This window comes from Etheostoma spectabile, chromosome 8, assembly GCF_008692095.1.
Source record: "Etheostoma spectabile isolate EspeVRDwgs_2016 chromosome 8, UIUC_Espe_1.0, whole genome shotgun sequence".
Classification (NCBI taxonomy): domain Eukaryota; kingdom Metazoa; phylum Chordata; class Actinopteri; order Perciformes; family Percidae; genus Etheostoma; species Etheostoma spectabile.
In genome coordinates this window covers 15,769,753-15,790,868 of record NC_045740.1, presented here as the reverse complement: position 1 = coordinate 15,790,868, position 21,116 = coordinate 15,769,753, and the positions used below count along the sequence as shown (strand labels likewise).

Below are 21,116 nucleotides of genomic sequence, written 5' to 3'. Positions count from 1 at the left end.
CCAGACAGCTAGCTAGACTATCTGTCCAATCAGAGTTTTCAGTGTACAAACAAGTGTACAATAGTTTTTAGTGCATTTTCACTGAAAAGAGCTGCATGCTGTGGGCAAAAATGGCACTATAAGAGCTATAAAATGAACCAAGACAGCAAAGTTGTGGGCCGGCCAGTTAAACATTAAGTTAAAACTCATTATGAAACTCCATAAAGCCAAGTGTAGCTGCAGATTCAGGTGATCACATCCAGATCACATTGTTTGTTTGATACATTGTTATGTTTAAAATATCAATTATAGCTGCTTTAGTGTGGACTGTTGAAGACTCACTGTTGTGTGTGAGGAGTGTGGCGATGGCACTGGTAGCAGCTTGAAACACGCTGGGGGAGGAGGAGTGGAGCAGCATGGCCGCCATCAACTGTCTGTGGACAGGAGTCCTGAAAACACCCACACAACATTCAACAAATGACATTACATTCTCATCAGACATCATCAAATATTTGTTCAACATCTCTCATGATAACACAGCACTTGTGGCCGGGTTATCTCAGTTGGTAGAGCAGGCGCACACATATTCAGGTTTACACCTCAACGCAGCGGCCACAGATTCAACTCCGGCCTGCGGCCCTTTGCGGCATGTCATCCCCCCTCTCTCTCCCCTTTCATATCATCATCTGCCCTGTGGAAATAAAGGCCTGAAAAATAATCTTTAAAAAAAAGAAAATGATAGCACAGCACTAAATTATTCCATCAAAATCTGATGTCCCGCATTTGCTTACTTTAATAGAGGTTATAAATAAATTGTTATAGTTCTTTTGGGCTTTTCTGTTTTAAGAAGATGTGTGTACCTCTCTTCCTGTTCCTCTTCTGAATGCTTCACTCCGTGCAGTAACAGATTGTGAATGGCCCAGCTCGCAGCTTCCTAAGGCAGCAAAAGTGATTTGCACAAGTTAGACACTTTGATGTTTTCATAAACGATTGTATGGTAAATATTGTCTGTAGCTCGAGGGCCAGAAGAACTTGGCACTGACTTGAACATCTGGCTCGGCAGCGTGGAGCTCCAGTGCCGTACAACAGACCTCCATCCAGCCCAGGCCCATGTCGTCCACCTCCTCCCTACCCCGGTTCTCCTCCTCCTCCCCTTCCTCCAGACCCTGCTCGGCCACCGCTTTGTTCTGCACGATGGTTGGGGCTGACAGACGGCAACAGTAAAGATAATTACAACGCTGTATAAGATCAAATCTAACAATCAAAGGTCTTCTATTCTTTAAAAACATACAAATTGTTCTTCTCAACACTACCAAATAGGCAATTTTTGTTTATCAACTGATTTTCCTAATCAGTAGATCATATCATAGCTAAAAAGAGACCTGTATTTTGTTGGTTACAAACAAAGTTAAAGACTAGTAGTTTAGTTTAGTTTAATTGGGTTAAATCTTCAGGCTTAGTCATGTCTAGGCTAAATTTAGCACTCTGGAAAAAACAAGCTGGTGGTACACGGCTGATGACTTGATGAAATCAATCAGCATAGTAAGAACATCTAGATAATTAGAGTTTAGATTCTCTGCCGGACCACAAACTTGAACCTCGGGCCAGGTCAGGCCGATATTTCCCGCCACTATTCTTGGGCCGTTCCCTTGACCCTGCACATGTGTTTTTAATTATTACTTCATTTACCTAATTGGGTGGGGAGAAAGCTATGCCTCTCCAGCTTCTCCTGTAGCTCTGGTTATATGTCCTGCACTGACTTGAGTGTGAGGTAAACTGTGCTATATCATGTCTCCCCCATCAGTAGCACTGTCTTCGATAATTGCGCTACCAGGCCCGATTGTTTCCGATATCTCACGAGTCCTTTAGCAGCAGATATGTTCTCTACTATATCCGCCGCATTGTCGGCCAGTGCGACGGCACGCAGACCGTGGCAAATGACAGTATTAATTAGGTGATCGAGACAAGAAAGTCTCCTATATGGTTCCAGGGCTTTGATTATGTTGCTGCCTTGATGTTACCCACACTATTCAGCTGAGGAAGCTATGTGTCGAGGATTTTCTATCTTTTTCTTAACATATTTCTGTAGTTCAAACAACTCCGAATTGTAGTTGAGAAGGTCAGTTATAACGACCCACGTGGGCTATCAAAACATTGTTGGGTTTAATTCTGGCTCTGGCTTATAATTACAGTTAATATGTCGGGCTCGGACGGGCTTTATAGAGGATATGCTGTTTTTGTCCCCTGATGTAATTTTTCTTCTTCTGTATAAAACTGTTATGTGTCAATGTTGAGGTCAAGGCATTAAATATAGCATATGGGAGTGTGTGTCCTCACTGAGGTCAGCCAGACAGGAGAGAGCGGCAGCTTGCAGCTTGACGTTGTCAGGGAAAGTCTGACAGGCTCTGACCAAGACCCTCAGGACGCCGTTCAGTACCAGGATGTTGTAGTAACTCTCTAAGAGATGACACAAAACAAAACTGGATTAAACTGATTCATCCATTGAACCCATCAATCTTAATTTGTCAACTGGCAAACACAAATGTTCTTATCAGGATGAAAAAACTGCCGTATTGAAAGAGAGGATTCATTGATTTCCTAAACTGTGTTATCACCAACTGTCAACGAGTGAGGAGATACTCCAAAGTTATTCAATTACAGAACACCTGAGAGTTTCAAACGCTCTTAAAAAAGTGTTGACTACATTTTACATTGGTTCCAGTGAAGGAAACTACAGAAACATGCAACCAACCATCATCCCACAAAGAATGAGTTTTCAGCAAGTTGTGTATGTACTAGTTTATTTCTAACATTCTGAAATAAGAAGCTTTTACATATACCGTACAGTATCTAGTAAATTCAAAAGCTAACTATAAAAAGCTAGAAATAAACCTATGATCCTTTAGTATAACCTTTGGATCCACTAAACGTAAGAAATATGTGGTGGGAAAAAAAAACTACACAACTGAAAAAAAACGAAAACGATTGTTGGAGGAGGGAGGCTGGCTATCAAAATGAGACTCAAATATTAATATACATAGTTGTATATGGCTAAGGCTGTGGAAATGTTGAACCTCTGACCTGATGTAAACCTCCTGAACAGGCAGCAGGCCGTCTCCTGCAACTCCTCCACCTCGGAGAACGTGTCCATGGCGGCGACAACCACGCTGTAGCACCGAGCGCCTCCCGACATCAACATCTCCACGTTACTGCCTGGAAGAGAAAAGCTATAAAACTCAAAACAACTACACCATTACCGTTTTTTTTCTCTTACTTTTCAAAACATGTAAATAAAAAATGTATGTTATTGTCATAATATGCATATTTAAGATTCCTTAACCAAAAAATAATTGATGTCACGATGGACAACACAATGAACAAGTAATAGGAAACAAAGGAAAGACAACCAAGGGGTTTAGAAAAAGTCCTTCACAAAGGACAGAGAGTGGTATCTCCTGGAATCCCCCCATGAACTGTGATAAATCGTACATCTGTGAAAAGACACAGATTAAAGTGGAAAAAAAGATTATGACTGAAACTCTGTCAGGTCTTTTTTTTCATGTCCAGCTCCACTTATACTGCTCAAAACATGCAGTTAACTAGAATTTCAGTGTACAGCAATGTCTTGGTTTGTTCTTTGTCATTTTCAACCTTCATCCTGCTTTCACTGAAATAAAAGTAATGTCATTTATTATGTTTCCTTATTTTATAAGGAAACATAATAAATGACATTTAACTGTTTAACTGTAAAATATCCTTCTCAATACATATGTTGTTCTTTCATACGTAAATGGAAGCTATCCCAAAGATGCTTGATAATGGGATGAACAAAAGAAAGTTTTCTGAAAAGAAATTAACGTATTACGTATTAACGTAAGTTTTATTAACGTATGCCACCTAAATGAAAAAATAGCTTGTGTGGGACAAACTCATACCTTTTCTTCTTTTTTCATTTTTGTAGTATGCATGTATGTATGTCATGTAATCCTAGTAATACAAGGATTTGGCACTTGCATTCTGATAATCGCATTTGCTGTGCCAAATGTAAAAACAAAAACAAATGTTCAAGTCTTCAACCCAATTATCTATTACATGACTGTGGATAGTCAATACATAATCTCATCAAATGAGTTGTTGTGTTCCACACCAAGAGGGAATTTCCATGAAGATTTGACTATTTTCAACAAAATATTTTCAATAAACGCAGCTCTCCTGTCCCGCAAAAGGCTGATCTGAAGCTGCAGCACGACGCCACACATGTTTATTGGCATTTGAGGTATAATCTGATTTACCTCAAGACTGTTACGGTGACATCATACCCTGGTGGTGAGGTTAAAAATAGATCATGTGAAGTAAAGAAAGAAAAGAGTTGATTTTTTAAGGCTTTAGTGCTTAACTTTTTGATGTTAATAAACGTACATTTAAGCCATTGCCAAATAAATTACTACAAAGCTAATAAAGACTATCAGCTCCACACAACTCTCTCTGGGTCGTCCGGTAACTTTTGCACGCAGAAACTCGAGGGAAGAAAATTACCTCTTCTGAAGAGTCCTTCATGTTTTTTTAATCCTCCGTGTCCTCCTTGGCTAATAGAAACTGTGTAGAGGAGGGGTGGAGGCGAGTATCATGTTGACGCCCCAACAGTGTTGTTGTCATTACTTAGAATTTGTCATGGGGACGACAGAAACTATGCACAATAGATTTAAAGTGCTTCCTTTGTGATTAATATGTATTTCTTGTATTTCTATTGTATTTCTTCCGATCTGTGCTGCTTGCACAATCCGTCCTGCACATGTGGAAGATGTTCGCGCATGCGCAGATGGTAATCCTGTTTTATGAGGATTTACAGCACTGTACAATCATCCACCGGGAAGTTAACATTAATTTAGCTAACAGCTAATTTGGCTAACTGCTAGCTTTCAGCTGGATTCAGTCTAAAATAACGTTAACTCAGAGTAAACACTGGGAAAAGCAGGTTACAGCTAAATCAAGATTTTACAGAAATAACTATAAAGACAAGTATTTTAAATGAGCACAAGTAAAGCAGAACTGTTGTAACAGCTGTTATTAATTTTAACGGTTATTTTCAGGTTTTATTTTGAGGGTCTTTTAAAGTTATTACATGCTGTCTAAGCTAGCGGTTTGCCAAATTAGCTGTTAGCTAAACTAACGTTAGCTTCCAAGTGGAGGCTAACGTTAGTTTAGCATGGAACAGATCGTGCAATGTCGTAAATCCTCAAAACAGGATTATCATCTGTGCATGCGTGAACATCTTGCGCATGCGTGAACATCTTGCGCATGCGCAAGACAGATTGTGCAAGCAGCACAAATCCGGTACCAACAGTGGTGTGTAACATATCAACCAGTACATCAGTAGAGTGAAGGCACACATTCCTGAATTCTTCCACATGAAGAGAACTACTGAATATACAGTATCTATTCACCCTTGCCAAACAAGGTTCAAACCAAACCTTTACTAATTTACTAATCAAGTAGTTAAGTTAATACTCCAGTTCTTTTCTCTACCTCCGAGACCTTGGTGTGTGTAAAATTAGGTCTTACCAGGACGAGCCAGTGGGAGCAGCACCTTCATGGCCTCCAGGTGCAGCTCGGGGCTGTCCGGGAACATTTGGAGAGCCGCCAGAACCACTACATGATCCTGGTTCTCCACAAACTCCACCAGGTGGTCATCACTTACTAGGAACACAGGCATAAGAAAGATATTCAGCTACTGTACGCAAGCAGAAAAATGTTAATGCAAAGCTAGCTTAAAGGCTAACTCTTACATACAGTGCAAGTGCAAACATTAGCTAGCTAATATGTTAATCTTCATAGTTCTAACTTTTAATGCCTTATTGTAATTTATTTATTTAATGTGCTTTTTTTCCCAAAAATGCAAATAAGGACCTAAAAAAATGAATGAAAGCTAACGTTAGCGATCTGGTCAGAATGCTAATGTTAGCTTTTCTCTGAGATGGATGCTAATGTTAGCATTAGGCTTAGTGGCAGCCTAAGTGCAGCTGAACCTGACAAAATGTCCTATAATGACCAACTTAAAAAGATGTTTTTTTTTTTAAGACCACAACATTTTCAGCCTTTTCTCTGGAACCAACCCCAGGACAACCTTTGGTGTAAGAAACAAGTAATAAAGGCTTTTTCCATGCAATGACCATTACAGCCTCACAGAACTCCAGGCATAGCTATAGACTGTTAGGCTAGTATAATATACTGTATAAGAATAAACAGAGCCCGAAACATCTTAAATACACTGCAATAGGACAGAGTAGGCTATACCTGCCATTACCATTGAATACCATTAAATAATAGGACAAAGAAAATACATACCACTCTACACACTAGAATACAGTATAGGAGGACAGAATGTGTCTGTGTGTGTCTGTGTGTGTGTCTGTGTGTGTGTGTGTGTGTGTGTGTCTGCTCACCTCTCTCCAGGAGGAATTGCAGAGCTCTACAGCCTTGAAGCTGCACCTCTTCACTGTTAGGAAACGTCTTCATTGCCTGCACCACCAAGCCAAACACATCCTCTTCCTCCTCCAGCAGCAGCAAAGGAATCATGTCTAAATAACCATGAATAAAAAAAAAAAAATAAAGCATAAAAATAAGTCTGATGCCTTACAGAAAGCAGGAGTCAGGGGGAAAAAAGCTGAAGCAATTTTGAATCATACCTCCAGGGCCACAACTCAATTAGTTTTAACTCACAATTGATCCACTAATCGTTTTGTCACCTAATGGTTATCTTCAAACTTTAAGTTTCACCATTTGTCATGTGATAAGTAGTGAGTATCTTAATTAGTTGTTTTCTTTTTGGAATGATGTAAATATTTTCTTTAGAAACGTTCCACAGAGTAAGAAGCAGGATGTATTTGCCTTACTTGCTTGATTATTATACACAGCGATTGACATTGTAGTGGCACAGACAAATCAAAATTTTACAGAAGCTGAAAGACAAACCCCCTACGTATTAAATACTGGAAATACTGTGACATATACAGATTTATATTATAACTAGATCATTACATTTTTACTGTTCTTATTTCCTTAAAGACTCTTTGATTCATTTTTTGTCAATGTTCCTTTTGTATTGATCTATGGCTTTGCTCTAATCAAATAATCAGATGACGAATAACCATTAAAATCACATCCTGCGAGCTGGGCTTTAGCTTTAAGTCAAAGAAAGGCTATTCAACTTGACTTAACTGCAAAACCATTCAATTATTAAATGGCTCCCCAATTTTGCACCAGTACTTTTACAAGAGCATCTAACACTGTATTTTAAAGCATCTGATACGTTATTTTACGTTTGTTGTTCTATTATGAGCACACTGAGGCAAATTCTGAACAACAAATTATGGCAATGAAGTAATGAATCTTGGATCCATCTTCTAGTGCTTGTAGCAGCAGTGATGCCCTGATGTGTTTTGGCATAACTCCTGTCAAGTCCTATACCTGATCTGAGCAGGAGAGCCAGGGCTCGGAGTCCAACCATGGTCACTCTGCAGTCTGTCCTGTACTCTGATAGTACTTTCAGGATCTGCCTGGAAAAACACATCAGGACACATCACAGACAAAAAAAATAAACCAAGGCTGCAGCCAAGACACCCTTGTGTACTCAGAATTTTTTGAACATTTGGTGGAATACAAAGTGACATGGAGAAAATGTTAAACAGCTATACAAAGGAACTGAAAAAGTCACTTTACAGATACAACTGACATTATGTGATACTGTTACATGACCACAGACGGTTACCTACCAGGCTCAGAAACTGACAACTACGTCAGAATAATGCGGACCTGAAACATCTTAGTACCTGACAAAATCTATTGACTTAAGGAAAAACAAATATAGACAAGCTAAAGTGGCTTAAATTCATTCACATGTTGTTCAAAAGTAGCCAGCTCAAATGTGGAATAATGTTTTAAATCTGGACACGCATTAAGCTGACACGATACTAAAAAAAGAGTTATTGTGGGTGTATCAGTTTCCACGTTACATATTTACTCTCACACATTTTCTAAGAAAACCCATGAAACTCAACATTACAAAGCAACCAAAACTACAAACATCAACATTATGCTTAATAACTCTCAAAGTTTTCACTTTTTTCCACTTCATTTTGGGACAATTACCTTTTGAACTAACAAGAATAAGAGTTTACAGCTATGCCAAAAGTTCTGTGAGGCGCTGCGTTGAGCTAAATGTTAACATCAGCATGCTAACAAGCCTACAATGACTATGCTAACTTGCTGATGTTTTAATATTTACTATGTTCACCATATTAATGTAAGGTGTTAGAATGCTAGCATTGGATAATTAGCATTAAACACAAAGTACAGCTGAGGCTGATGGGAATGTCAACTAACAGTGGTTCATCACAGCTACAGCACCTATGTATTTACTTACTGGTGCACTCCCAGTACATCCCAGTCCTTGCCTGCCTGCAGAGGTCTGGTCAGCTGGTCCAGCGTATCGGGGCATATTTCAATTAGACGACACAGTAATGACCAACCCACCTGCAGCGAGAAGACATCACTGTCACACAATAAAGGCCAAAAAGCAAACTATCAAAATAAAACTAAAGAAAAAGATAGAGCGGGTGCCCATATTTAGAGGATAGAGGTTTACTCCTCGACGCAGCGGGCCAGGGTTTCGACTCCAGCCTGCGGCCCTTTGCTGCATTCCCCCTTTCACTTCTTCAGTTATCCTGTCATTAAAAGCCTAAAATGCCCAAAAAAATAATCTTTAAAAAATAAAAAAGGAAGTGCAACTTAACCTGCAGATGCTTTGTCAATATGGGGAGTCAATGGCTATTTTACATCAGCAATTTTCCACCTGAAAACCTAAAAACTATTTAAAAACTTGTTTGACTTGACTGTAATAGAGCCAAAAACAATAAGCCTTTGTCCTTTGTAAAAACTCCCAACAGCTCAGGAGAGAAACGTTTTTTTTGTATCCCTAAAATGAGTCTGTTATGACTGGCTGACTCACAATCTGACTTTTGTTTTTTATTGTGCTCCAATCTCACCTCTGATAAGCTGCAGTCACAAGACCCCATAAACACGCTAGATCAGGTGTAGGCATGTCAGCTTTGGATGACTTTTAAGCTTAGTAGGTGATACTGTTGTACGGACTTTAACGTTGTGTGTGTAGTTTAAGATGGCACACTATTCTGTTTCCTTTCACAACATTACAAACAGACACTTGGACATTTGTCATTAAAACCAGATGTGTTTAAAGCCACCACATGAAGTCTGTTCTCTCTATTTAGGCAGACAAAGATGCCCGAAAAGCACACTGCTTGTGTAAAAGGACAAATAAACAACACAATCAAGGGTTTGTGAGGTTTCTGATGTCCTACAGTACCTGCTGGACTCCTTTGCTGCTGATGTAGGACACCAGCACCACCATGAGGGGGACATGGACATCTTTGTCTTCAAACAACTCAGCTGCTGCAACAAAGCATAAGACATGATGTGACAAGTTAGCTTTGAACAAATGGGACGCAGTCTTTTAATCTAATTTTTATTTCAGAATGCGTATAGTAAGGCTTGGATAATAAGTAGTAGTAGCTCAGTCCATAGGGATTTGGGTTGGGAACCGGAGGGTTGCTGGTTCATACCCCGTACGGACCAAAGTATGGTGGTGGACTGGTAGCTGGAGAGGTGCCAGTTCACCTCCTGGGCACTGCCAAGGTGCTCTTGAGCACCCCCAACCGCTCGGGGTGCCTTTCCATGGGCAGCCCCCTCACGCTGACATCTCTCCATTAGTGCATGTGTAGGTCCTGAGCATGTGTGTGTAATTACAACAGAGTGAAAAGTGTAGTTTCCCCTTGTGGGATTAATAAAGTATAAAAAAAAAGAAGCAATAACTAGGATCAAGCAATCTTCAACAAACTAATTGTTTCAGCCCTAATTGCAAGTCCTGCGTTCATAAGTACATAAAATAAAATTAATATTATCAAAGTGTGTTGCTCTGTTGGAATAAACACATAGCAAACTTACAACAGCAATACGTCTGTGTGTCCCTTTGTCTTTATGTCCTATAAGCTTTATCTGCAAACTACAATTATGTGCTGAATGCAGTGCAGTGAAAGTACCTAAGGATAACATCGCAGGAAATTGAATAGTAAAAGTCCCATAATTACATAAGAATTACTATTAATAGTAGTCCAATATTTACTTACAATCTGTGCAGACACCCAAACTGCCAAGTAATACACTCTTAAGACCAAACAAAGTTACTCTACAGCGGTGGTTAAGTGTTTATGTACATTTTTGAAGTACTTGTACTTTTTAATTTCCATTTCTTGCAACTTTTTTGCTCAGCTATACCACATTTAACAAGAAAATACTGTACTTACTTCTCCTTTACATTTATTTTACAGTTGCTTACTTTAGTTTAGAGAATAAGATCAGATCTAAAAATATATGATCAGTTTATAAAAAATGCACTATTACAGATTCAACTACTGTAACCCACAGTGTATGAAGATAATAATATAAGCGCCACCAACATTAAAAGTATGCTTTCCATGCTAATTCAGTAGAAATAATAATAACACAAATATATATAATAATATAACATTAGATATGGACATTTTTCTGCATAATGAGTACTTTTGTATTTTAAGTAGCTAAAAAACATCTGATAGTATTTCTGTACTTTTAAGTAGGATTTTGAATGCAGGACTTGTGATGTTGTATTGCTTGCAATACAACATCATCACTAATTACTGTGGTATTACTACTTACTACTAAGTGAAGGATCTGAGTACTGCCAATACGCATTAAGTCAAACAACGTGGCTAAAGGAAATCGTGCCTGTTTATGATGAGCAGCATCATGATGGTGCACATGCATGAGGAATGGGTTCCTACCATTGTCGGTGTGCGCCAGGAAAAGCAGGTCCTCAATTATTTGTATTAGTGTGCACAGTTGTCTGTCTTCTTGCAGGATTTTCAGCCTCACCAGAAGTTTCTTCAACCTTTCTTCTAACTCCTCGTTGCTAACCATGGTGTTAAACATGCTGTTTTCCAGCTGAGGGGTTGACGTGCATTTGAGTCAATCAGTAACGTTACAATTATCCCTCAGAACCGAGCTTCGGGCGGGCCAAACTGCTGCAACATTGCTCCAGTAGCATGGGTAAAAACGAGTAAAGTGGCGCTCATGTCATTACATTACTTCACATTACTCTATATTAGCTATGTTACATCATGTTACATTAGCTACAGTAACATTACGGATAAGTGGCCGTCACGACTAGCTAGAGAAGCTGAACGTCAGTGTGACGGCGTTTCGATTCAGACGTTGACATCACCGTCCTCGGCTAACTTTCTTCTGGCAGAGAAATGTTCCTCTTTATGTAGTTGGAGACTTTCTGTTGTTTCTGTGGGGGGAAAAAAACCACAGAGTCCTCTCTGAGAGTATGACAGCCGTGTTCCTTCTTCCTTATAGTCGCATCATATGACTGCGGTTAGAGAAAACTTCCCGTCTGTTAAAGAGGAAACTGGAAGCAGACCGCGAAGCACAAGCACAGGCGGTGACACGAAGAACCATCCATCTGCCACACAGACAAACCGCGTTTCACTTTCGGTAAAGTTTGTAAACTGCGTAGATTATAAACCGAATCGTTTTTTAACTCGATTAACGTTGGCTGTGATTGACAGTTTACACGTTTACGGGTTATCGAGTGGCATTTAAGCTGCCTCCCACACCGGAGTCTGATGTCAGTTACCGATTAATACACAGTGAGATAGACTTGGCAGTGATTTGCGCCGTATTACATTCAAAGAACGCCAATTTTAATGTTTGTTTGCGAATTGACAAATATACTAAGCCAGAAGAGAAAACATTCAAACGTTTTACAGCTAAATTAAAGCGATATATAAATTCGTCATATATCACTTCACACAAAACTGCGATTAATTGTTTATTTCTGTGGGTTTCTCCTCTTGCCACCATCGTCTTTGTTTTGTATTGCGCATCTAGTAGTGTAACTGCGTTTTTTTTTTAATTAGTAAGATTACCAAGTCCCCATTTTAGTAAATCGATATTTTTTGTAAATAACAGTGAAAGATAGGGACTAAAGAATTTTTTTTTTAAATTGAATGTCTAAAATATTTTACCACATTCAAATGTTATTATTCACATCATTTTTTTCTTAAATATTCCAGGAATGAAGGCAGGCTGGATTTGTCAAAAATGGAAATTGCAAACTTCTATTTGGGGCAAAAATGTTCATAAAAGGACTTTTTTTTGGCTATGATACATAAATAACAGCTAAAAAAAACGGCTCATCTAATCTTCTAATAAAAAAGGGGAATGCTAAAAACAAAACAAATTCCTCATTCTTCATTTTCTAGGATAAGAAATCGCTCATATGGAAATAAGTTGTAAGGTAACACAGCTGTCTGCTGTGAGAATCATAGTGGAGGCACAGGTAAGTTGTTATTATTATTATTTATTTATTTTTGTCATTAACATTTTTTGATTAAATTTGGTGACGCACCATACACATGGTAGCACAGATAAGTGATTCATACACTGTAGATGGGCGTTCCTTCTTTCCCGAAGCAACCTCACATGATCCGGGCAGACAGTCCATCGATCCGGGGCCGTCCGCCGAACTTCCTGCTTGTTGAAGAGGACACAGCTTTGTTCCAGGTCAGGATAGACTTCCCACGGGTATAGTTCAGTTAAGTTTGCATGGATAGCATCTGCTTAATGTGTGATGTTGACGTTTTATATGTAGGCTATCTGTCATGAGTCATATTCGTTCCAGCAAGTAATTCAGTAAAGTTGTAAATATATATTCACGGATTTGAAGTTCCGGGTTCCGAGTAATCTCCAAAACTACTTTACTACTAAATCAAACAGCTACACGTAGACTACAACACTGTCTACTATTGAAAAAAGGCGTCTGCATAATTTGGGCAATAGGTTATTTATTAGGGGAAGTATTCAATATTTAATATAGTTAATAGTACACTAGGCAATACTTCACATGACACCTGACTAGTTGGTTCCTTCACTAGGCTACTTTTAAAGAAAGAAATGCTTTTGCATCGATTTTCCCCATACACAACTGGCAACCCTCTGTGTAAAAGTGAAAATAGATTTACTTATGTACATAGGTCAGTTAATTATGTAAATAAAATAAGTATATCTATTTTTTAGACAAAAAATAAATACAATGAATACAGGGATAGAAATTGCCGAGTAGACAAATAAATGGTCCGAACTTCTGTTTTCACGTATACAACAACCGATAAACAAGAATTTACAAAAATCATTGATTTTTAATAGATTTATATAGAAAATATAATAGAAGATAAATAGATTTTTTTTTTGTTCCACAAAAATGAATGAGTATGGAATGATTTGTAATGCAAATGACGCATCTTATGTATGAATAGCTTTTTATATATATTTTATAAGGCGTGAGACAACTTTTTTATTGTTTTTATTTTGTAGGAGGTTGCTCTTATTATCCTCTGGGCTGGCAGCAGTTCGTCACCTGACAGTTTTAAACATGTGCGCATGCGCAAGTGTTCGCGCATGAGCAGGACGGATCGTGTACCGACAGTAGCTGTAAACAATCGTTGAAAGTCAGTTTAAAGCATGGTCTGAAGCTATTGAAGTGCACCGTTTAGGCAAATGCCTCACAACTGTCCGTCACTTGACAGTTTTAAACATGGCCGTACTCAGAGCTAAGCGGTAGCTGTAAACAACCGTTAAAAGTCAGTTTAAAGCAATATGTCTGAAGCCATTAAAGTGCAACGTTTAGGCAATTGTCTCACATGAATCACATGAAATCTGCTGTTCTCGTAACATAACCGCAAAGTCGACCACGGGGGCATCACGAAATGTTATCGTTAGCTAAATTTAGCTAGAATAGCTAGAAAATCTCGAGGTTTTGGCTTTCTCCCAGTTTCTTCTCTCGAGCTGGATTAATTGGACGTCTGGTATTGCAGAGAATGCAGCATAAGTATCTCCTTTAGTTTGGGCCCATTTTGTTATCAACTCCTATGTTTTGAGGGAGATTGTATGCGCTGACACATGATGCTAACTCCTGGTTTCCCCCATGTCCAGCAGCCATGAAGAATACAGTTTGAAGACCATGAGCAACTCCATGGGAGGCAGGAGACAGAAAGCAGAGAATGGCGGAGAGACTCTTATTGCGCCTCCATCTGCTGCTGATGGGGAGCTCCTGAACCAAGATCCCTCCACACCTGGGTTCATTTATGTGTTGGCATTCTTCTCTGCCCTGGGAGGATTTCTCTTTGGTTATGACACCGGGGTGGTCTCCGGGGCGATGCTGCTCCTGAAGGAGGAGATGAACCTGAGTGCTCTGTGGCAGGAGCTGCTGGTTTCCAGTACTGTTGGGGCTGCGGCGCTCTCTGCCCTGACTGGAGGCTTCCTAAATGGTTGGCTGGGGCGCAGGATCTGCATCCTTTTGGCCAGTTTCATCTTCAGCATCGGGGGCGTCATCTTGAGTTTAGCACCGGACAAGGTGGTTCTTCTTGTGGGCAGAATAACCGTTGGTGTGGGCATAGGTGAGTTGATGTCATTTGGATGCATACGTCCAGGTAAAGAGAGGGGCTTGTCACATAGGACTGTGGATCATGTAACAGAATAGAATTAGAACTTATTGTCCCAAGAATTTTCTTACTAAAAATTTGACCTAAAATCTGTCTTTGCAAAATGAAACCCTTTCTTGATTTCCGCATCAGGCATTGCCTCTATGACAGTTCCTGTATACATCGCCGAGGTTTCTCCACCTCACCAGAGAGGTCAGCTGGTCACCATAAACTCCCTCTTCCTCACCGGGGGCCAGTTCATTGCCAGTGTAATCGATGGAGCGTTCAGCTACATGAGGCACGGCGGCTGGAGGTATGCACCGCTACACTGTCTTCACTGCTAGTAACTTCCCATGAGGTGTATACTTTAGTTTTGTTTACCCTTAAAACAGTGTGATTGATACATCTGCATTGTCAATATTAGCTTGTCCCGGATATATTGCTAATGCCAAATTGTTACAAGAAACTGCAGTGCAGACAGGCCAAAGGTTTTTTGAGGTAATCTAGTATTGGGGTTGCAGTTCTACAGTTTGTCCACCTGAGAGCACTGCCAGGTTTATTTTTCAACTGTGAGATATCTGTTATTACTTTTACAACTTAAGTACTGTTACTGGGGCTGCGCTTAAAAAAGAAATCCAATATTGGTAGGCTTTTATTTTTGTGCACTGTGTTTTCTTGCTCCAAACATTGTATGGCTTTAGTGAGTCAGGGTTAATTCTGACAGCTGAGGGACCCAGGTGAAGCAAACAAAGGTTCCTGTATGGGTTGGGTTTAATCAAGGCAACACTAATCCTTAAAAAAAACAAATGCGAGGATTGGCTCAGTTCAGTTGAGTTTATTCTTTGTCCCAAAAGGGCAATTTGTATGCAGTAGGAACACAAACCACACAACAATTAACACACATAAAAACAGCAGATTCAGCCTGAGTTAAAGAATAAATAGTTGAGTTGCATTGGAGTGATAATGAAAGTAAAAAGAACTACACAAACTCAAACAATTATTAATAATAATAAAGACAAATAAATACAGGGGTCATTAACATAAGCAAGGGCTATCACTTCCTCTTAACCGAGTTTCCTGAATGGAAAGAGGAATTAAAGAGTTTTTCTGTCTCTGTTTTAGAGCTAATGGGGTGCTAAAACATAGCTAGATGGTAATAACATGTATTTTCTCTACAGAGGGTAAGTGTTGTCCTTGCAAATTAAACATGGCTGTTTCAAAAAAATCTGTTTGTTAAAAATGTCAGTAAGGCTACTGAACTTCACACACACCCACGCTCGGATGTCAAAGTCTTGAACGTCTTCAATTGTGTGTGTTTGGTGCCCTAGTTTATGATTTTAGATTTATACGATGACTGTGCAGCTTGAAATTGACTCCCTGTAATGCCGTCCAAGACCTCAGAGTCTTCAGACAACCACCGTGAGAATCAGCAGTGGCAGATGTCTCGTTTAGCATCACACATCAGTGTCTTTCACTCCATGTCATTCTCTCCATGTAGGTACATGCTGGGTTTGTCCGTTTTTCCAGCAGTGCTGCAGTTTGTCGGCTTCTTCTTCCTGCCGGAGAGCCCTCGTTGGCTTCTCCAAAAGGGCAGGAACCAAGAGGCCCGCCAAGCTCTCAGTCGGGTCAGAGGGGGCCAGAACATCGACGAGGAGTACGACACCATCAAAACTGTCATCGAGGAAGAGGAGAAAGCAACTGGTGGAGGTGAAGGATTTCTGCGAAAACAAAAAAAAAATAATTGCCTTGACCAAATGAGTTTGTCTGTATGGGACAAAACTGCCTGTTGTGCAAAGTGACGTCCATAGCTAAAATGTAGGTACATGAGTGGAATTTTTAATAATTATTAAAGGTTTTTGGCTGTTTTTTCTTTAGGACGCTTTGTTATTTTGCGCATCCTTCGCCATGGCCCAACTCGAAGGGCTCTTATCGTTGGCTGCGGCCTCCAGATGTTTCAGCAGCTGTCTGGGATAAACACAGTCATGTAGGTCGATCCCATCAATTTATCCTGTAATAGCTCCCATTTAATTATCTACCTACTGTCTGACAGCATCGCCCATTATTGTAAAAGCGATAAAAGTGATAAATCAGGGCCTCATGTGGTTTTAAGATGTGCTGACCTGTCTAACTTTAAGACCCGCTGCTGAGATTTGGTTGGATGTTGAAATGTAAATTGATTTGGATTTTCATTGAAGCTCTTCACTTTTTTTTTTAGGTACTACAGTGCGACCATTCTGCAGATGGCAGGGATACGGGATGTTAAACAGGCAATCTGGCTGGCTGCTGCAACTTCTGCTACCAACTTTGTGTTCACCTTGGTTGGAGTCTGGCTGGTGGAGAGAGTGGGCCGCAGGCAGCTGACCCTTGGCAGTCTTCTTGGTTTGCAATTTACATATGGCTACAGTAATTTCAAGATTTTCAAAATCCGGTGATCCATAACAGAACTGAATCGTTCTAAAGTAGAGCAAGTCTTGCTGAGAGTAATTTGATGTTTATTTCTATTAGGTATTGTGTTATGTTACCATAGCATTTAGTTATTGATAGCTTTCAGATGGACGCACAGTACAATGGACAGGGAATGTCACAAGGATACAATTTCTTTCTCTATGTTTTAGATGTAGTCATGTGCAGAAGTCTCTGTAGAATTTATTTATCCAGAATTTATGGAGACATTTTTTTTCTTTCTTTTCATCAGAGCTTCATTTAGTGTGTTTTTTTCCCTCTAATGCAGGTACTGCTCTGAGTCTGACTTTGTTGGCTGTCGGATTCTTACTATCTGCCCAGTACTCTCCGCCTATTACCATCCACCCAGTCGACTCTCAAAACTCAACCTGCAGATTGTATGGGTAAGAGAACACACCAAAGCTACACAGTCATTAGAATTGTTACCATCCATACCATACATTAATAAATTATTCTGACGCCATGCCATTACCAGAGCTCAGGGCCCCAATGCAAACAAAGCACAATCTTGGACCTTACAAGGACCCGTCTTTACTTGTTACCATACCATACCATTGTTGATAGGACAGCTTAGACATAAAAGGGAAGAGAGAAGGGAAATAATGAGGAATACGGCGAGGAATGAGCCTCTGTACATGGGGCGCAAGCTCTACCAGGTGAGCTACCCAGGTGCCCCGGAAAAGTAGCTTTTGACACTTGACTTAAAAAGATTTCCTGTAATTACTTCACTTGTATAGGGATACTTTCTTTGTACAACAGACTTCAAACTTTGCAGTTACAATTTATGATTGCTCAGTGAAAAGCTGCTCCTTGGTAAACCTTTCATAGTCTAAAAGTATATATCCATCTTTACATGAGTTTCTATAACACAAATATTGAAATATCCAAAAGGCTTTTGGATCCACCCATACGATTCAAATGCATAAAAAGCTTATTTGACTCCCGGAGGTGTACCTGTATTTACTTGTTATGATTTGACCAAAGAGCCATCTCTGTGTTCTTCCTTGTCATTGTTTTCAACTAAGTTATCACTGCTGACAGAGTGATACGTCTGCTCGTCTGTTGCTCAGTCAGACTGCTTAGTGTGGCATCCTTGTGTGGACATGTGTGTATTTGAGAGTATGTAAGTTAGATGTTTCACGTTCAGCTCTGTCTCTAAGGTCCTGTGAATTATGCATGTTGGACCCGGACTGTGGATTTTGTTATCGTGAAAACGGCACCAGCGTGTATGAATCCTCCTGCATTCCTGTCAATCAAGTGTCCACAGAAGACGCCGCCTGGGGAAGGTCAGACACCGCTTTTTCTGTGTGGTTGTGTCACACTACACAGAGCTGAATTAGCACAACTTTTATGCATTCCTGTCACATCTACAGCAGTCAGATTCACTGTGTTCAGTCAAAAGGAATCACTTTACATGGGTAGGAAATTTTAATGACATTTTGAACATGTTTAGAGGCTAAAAACCCATTTAAAACTTGCCCTGTTTAAGCCTGTTGGGTGCTAACTCTAACAGGAGGATGACACGGTGCAGGCAGAACCGATTGCTTTAGTTTTTCTTTCTACTGACAGCACTCCAAATTTACAAAAAACAGAGCTACGTGTTGGAATCAACCGGAATTCTCCTTTTTAAGGGCCTTGCTCAAGGGCACCTCAGTGGTGGTAATAAGGACTGCTCTTTCACCTTCCCCACCCAGATTTTATCCTGTTGGTCAGGGGATTGAACCAGCAACCTCCCGGTCACAAGCTCGCTTCTCTAACCTTTAGTTGCCCAAATTTAAAATATTTAAACTTTAAGATATACCTAGAATAGAAGCACCTGTGATCTGCACTGCAGTTAGATTGCTTTGCACATTAGATAATATTAAAAATAGCAGTTAATAAAAGCAAAGAAATGCAAATTCAGTCACTTTCAGCATCTTAAAAGATGAAGCTGAAGGAGTCCCATCGTCTTTGTGCTACTGTACTTCATACTCATAATATAGAAATCAAATGCCGCACACAGAATTCTTTTTGCTGCGCTATCGAGATTGATTTGATTTTCAATCGGCAAAACCTTAAGAGAAATGTTGGTTTCAATTTATGCAATGTTTCTTTCATCCAGATGTTCCAACCAGACGGAGGCCACTGATGGCCCCATCTGGGCCTACAACTACTGTCCAACCTCGTACTCCTTGGTCGTCCTGATGGGCCTCATCCTCTACCTTGCATTCTTTGCTCCAGGTCAGAAACAACTTTGTCATTGTCTTTTAAACTTCTCACATCCAACGGTCTTCCTATGAATTACAAAGTAGTATTTTTTATTTTTTATCTTACTACAACCTAAACCATCTCTGATTGCTCTGAGCCAGTTTCCGTTTTAAAAATCATATATTAACCCTCGTGTTGTCTTCCCTTAGACCAACATTTAGTTTTTCTGGGTCAAAATTTTAAGTTAAAACCTCCTTAAGACACTTTTCTCACATTTCCCAAAGTTCTTTTTTTTTTGGGGGGGCATTTTGTGTGTTGTTTTGACCAAGTTTTGAACCTTTCTCCGACATTTTTGTCACTTTTTTTTTTTTTTTTTTTTTTTTTTTTTTGGATACCTTTTCTCACTTCTTCTTCTTTGTTACTTTTTACAATGTTTTTTTCCTACACCTCTTTCACTTTTTTCAGTGTCCTTAATTCTTTCTATTTTTCCTTCAAAAGCTATAAAATTAAATAAAACATCCAAATTCAATGAAAATAGTGATCTTTAGTTAGTTATTTAACTTGTGAAGAGCTTTTGTTGAAGCCAAAATTTCTGATTTAGAAACTTTTTGAAAATGGGTCAAATATGACCCCGAGGACAACAAGAGGGTTAATAAGTCCTGTTTATACAATACATTCGCAACTCAGAAAACCACGAAAACGTCATACACACCTTTCACCTCACTGTGACACAAACCCTGTTGGCTGATACAGGACACAGTTGCCAGATAAAGGGGATGCTTGTTTATACTGGACCCTAAACAGGGTGAAAACCCAATCTTCCTGCTAATGAATGCCTAACCCATATATTATGTGTATGATCACAAAGGAATAAGAAAAACATAATGTATTGTCTCATTGTGTTAGGTATGGGCACCATGCCTTGGACAGTGAACTCTGAGATCTACCCACTCTGGGCTCGCAGCACCGGCAACGCCTGTTCAGCCGGGGTCAACTGGATCTTCAACGTCCTGGTGTCTCTGACCTTCCTTCATGTCGCTGAGTATCTGACCTATTACGGTAAGATGATGGTAATTACATGTCACATCATGAACTGCTTTTACATGTGAGGTGAGGCATTTTATCAGAAAAGCACGCGTTTTGTTTTTATTATTATAGGTCATTTTTTTGCTGTTTTTGAACTTATTTAAACCCTCATTATTCAAACTCGGCTATACATTATTCTGTGTTGCTCACGCAGTTTGCCCTGGTTAATCAGTTCACTTGGGACAGTCTTCCAGTTCTGTCTACTGATATATCTCTATTTCTTTATTTAAGAATATGTTGTCTGGGAAATCATCCCCTGAATCTGGGAAAACTGAGTGGGAAACTTTGGCCTGATCCTAAATTGTTTTGTTTTTTAACTCCTTTATATAACCAGGCGTGGATGGTGTTTATGGCAACAGGACAGTGGGGGTCCTGGTTTGCTTTTCAATAGAGCAGTGTGAAACACCAAGTATGCAGCAATACATCTTTTATTCATTCAAGTAGAAAGACTTAGACTTAGACTTAGACTTCTCTTTATTGATCCTTTGGGATGACTCCCGCAGAAAATTAAAAGTTCCAGCAGCAGTTTTAGCAAGAAAAAATAGATAAAAAGACAGTATAAAGACAACAAAATAACAATAAAAATAATAACAACAATAAGAACATTCGTCAAATAAACAAAGAAAAGACCATAAATTATTATTAAAGTGTCAGTGTTTAGTCCAGTGTTAAAGAAATTATTATAAAGTGACCAGGTGTGAATTTAAGTCCAGGTGTGCATGTATGTATGTGTGTATGTGTACTGTATGTATGTAAAATGCATTATGTCAGAAATATTCCCTTCATTACGTAATAATACCCAAA

At 39.5% G+C, this 21,116-nt stretch overlaps 2 protein-coding genes and 1 long non-coding RNA gene across 9 annotated transcripts in view; 1 reads left to right on the top strand and 2 right to left on the bottom strand.

Annotated features, from left to right (window-relative positions):
- Positions 1 to 11,776, bottom strand: part of lrrk2 (leucine-rich repeat kinase 2) — a 41,819-nt gene extending 30,043 nt beyond the window's left edge. For 3 of the 4 annotated variants that reach the window (XM_032524268.1, XM_032524267.1, XM_032524269.1), the window contains exons 1-11: positions 10,875 to 11,776; positions 9,362 to 9,447; positions 8,402 to 8,511; positions 7,447 to 7,535; positions 6,423 to 6,557; positions 5,542 to 5,676; positions 3,061 to 3,192; positions 2,317 to 2,436; positions 1,023 to 1,183; positions 840 to 913; positions 322 to 428 (exon numbers count right to left, since the gene is read on the bottom strand). In XM_032524268.1, the coding sequence (XP_032380159.1) occupies positions 322 to 428; positions 840 to 913; positions 1,023 to 1,183; positions 2,317 to 2,436; positions 3,061 to 3,192; positions 5,542 to 5,676; positions 6,423 to 6,557; positions 7,447 to 7,535; positions 8,402 to 8,511; positions 9,362 to 9,447; positions 10,875 to 11,022 (1,297 nt within the window). In that variant the 5' untranslated portion in view covers positions 11,023 to 11,776. The remainder of the gene's footprint in view (positions 1 to 321; positions 429 to 839; positions 914 to 1,022; positions 1,184 to 2,316; positions 2,437 to 3,060; positions 3,193 to 5,541; positions 5,677 to 6,422; positions 6,558 to 7,446; positions 7,536 to 8,401; positions 8,512 to 9,361; positions 9,448 to 10,874) is intronic. The other variant, XM_032524270.1, reaches the window with a different exon arrangement.
- Positions 11,777 to 12,575: 799 nt separating this feature from the next.
- The window catches only part of LOC116694535 (proton myo-inositol cotransporter), a 12,022-nt gene continuing 3,481 nt past the window's right edge, over positions 12,576 to 21,116 (top strand). For 2 of the 4 annotated variants that reach the window (XM_032524279.1, XM_032524278.1), the window contains exons 1-9: positions 13,569 to 14,552; positions 14,730 to 14,889; positions 16,075 to 16,283; positions 16,452 to 16,560; positions 16,792 to 16,955; positions 17,308 to 17,422; positions 18,200 to 18,325; positions 19,141 to 19,259; positions 20,133 to 20,285. In XM_032524279.1, the coding sequence (XP_032380170.1) occupies positions 14,081 to 14,552; positions 14,730 to 14,889; positions 16,075 to 16,283; positions 16,452 to 16,560; positions 16,792 to 16,955; positions 17,308 to 17,422; positions 18,200 to 18,325; positions 19,141 to 19,259; positions 20,133 to 20,285 (1,627 nt within the window). In that variant the 5' untranslated portion in view covers positions 13,569 to 14,080. Of the gene's footprint in view, positions 12,661 to 13,568; positions 14,553 to 14,729; positions 14,890 to 16,074; positions 16,284 to 16,451; positions 16,561 to 16,791; positions 16,956 to 17,307; positions 17,423 to 18,199; positions 18,326 to 19,140; positions 19,260 to 20,132; positions 20,286 to 21,116 lie in introns of those variants that run through there. The other 2 variants (XM_032524280.1, XM_032524281.1) reach the window with 2 other exon arrangements.
- Positions 19,047 to 21,116, bottom strand: part of LOC116694537 (uncharacterized) — a 19,239-nt gene continuing 17,169 nt past the window's right edge. Inside the window, exon 3 of the long non-coding RNA XR_004333203.1 lies at positions 19,047 to 19,057. This is a non-coding gene — a long non-coding RNA (uncharacterized LOC116694537). The remainder of the gene's footprint in view (positions 19,058 to 21,116) is intronic.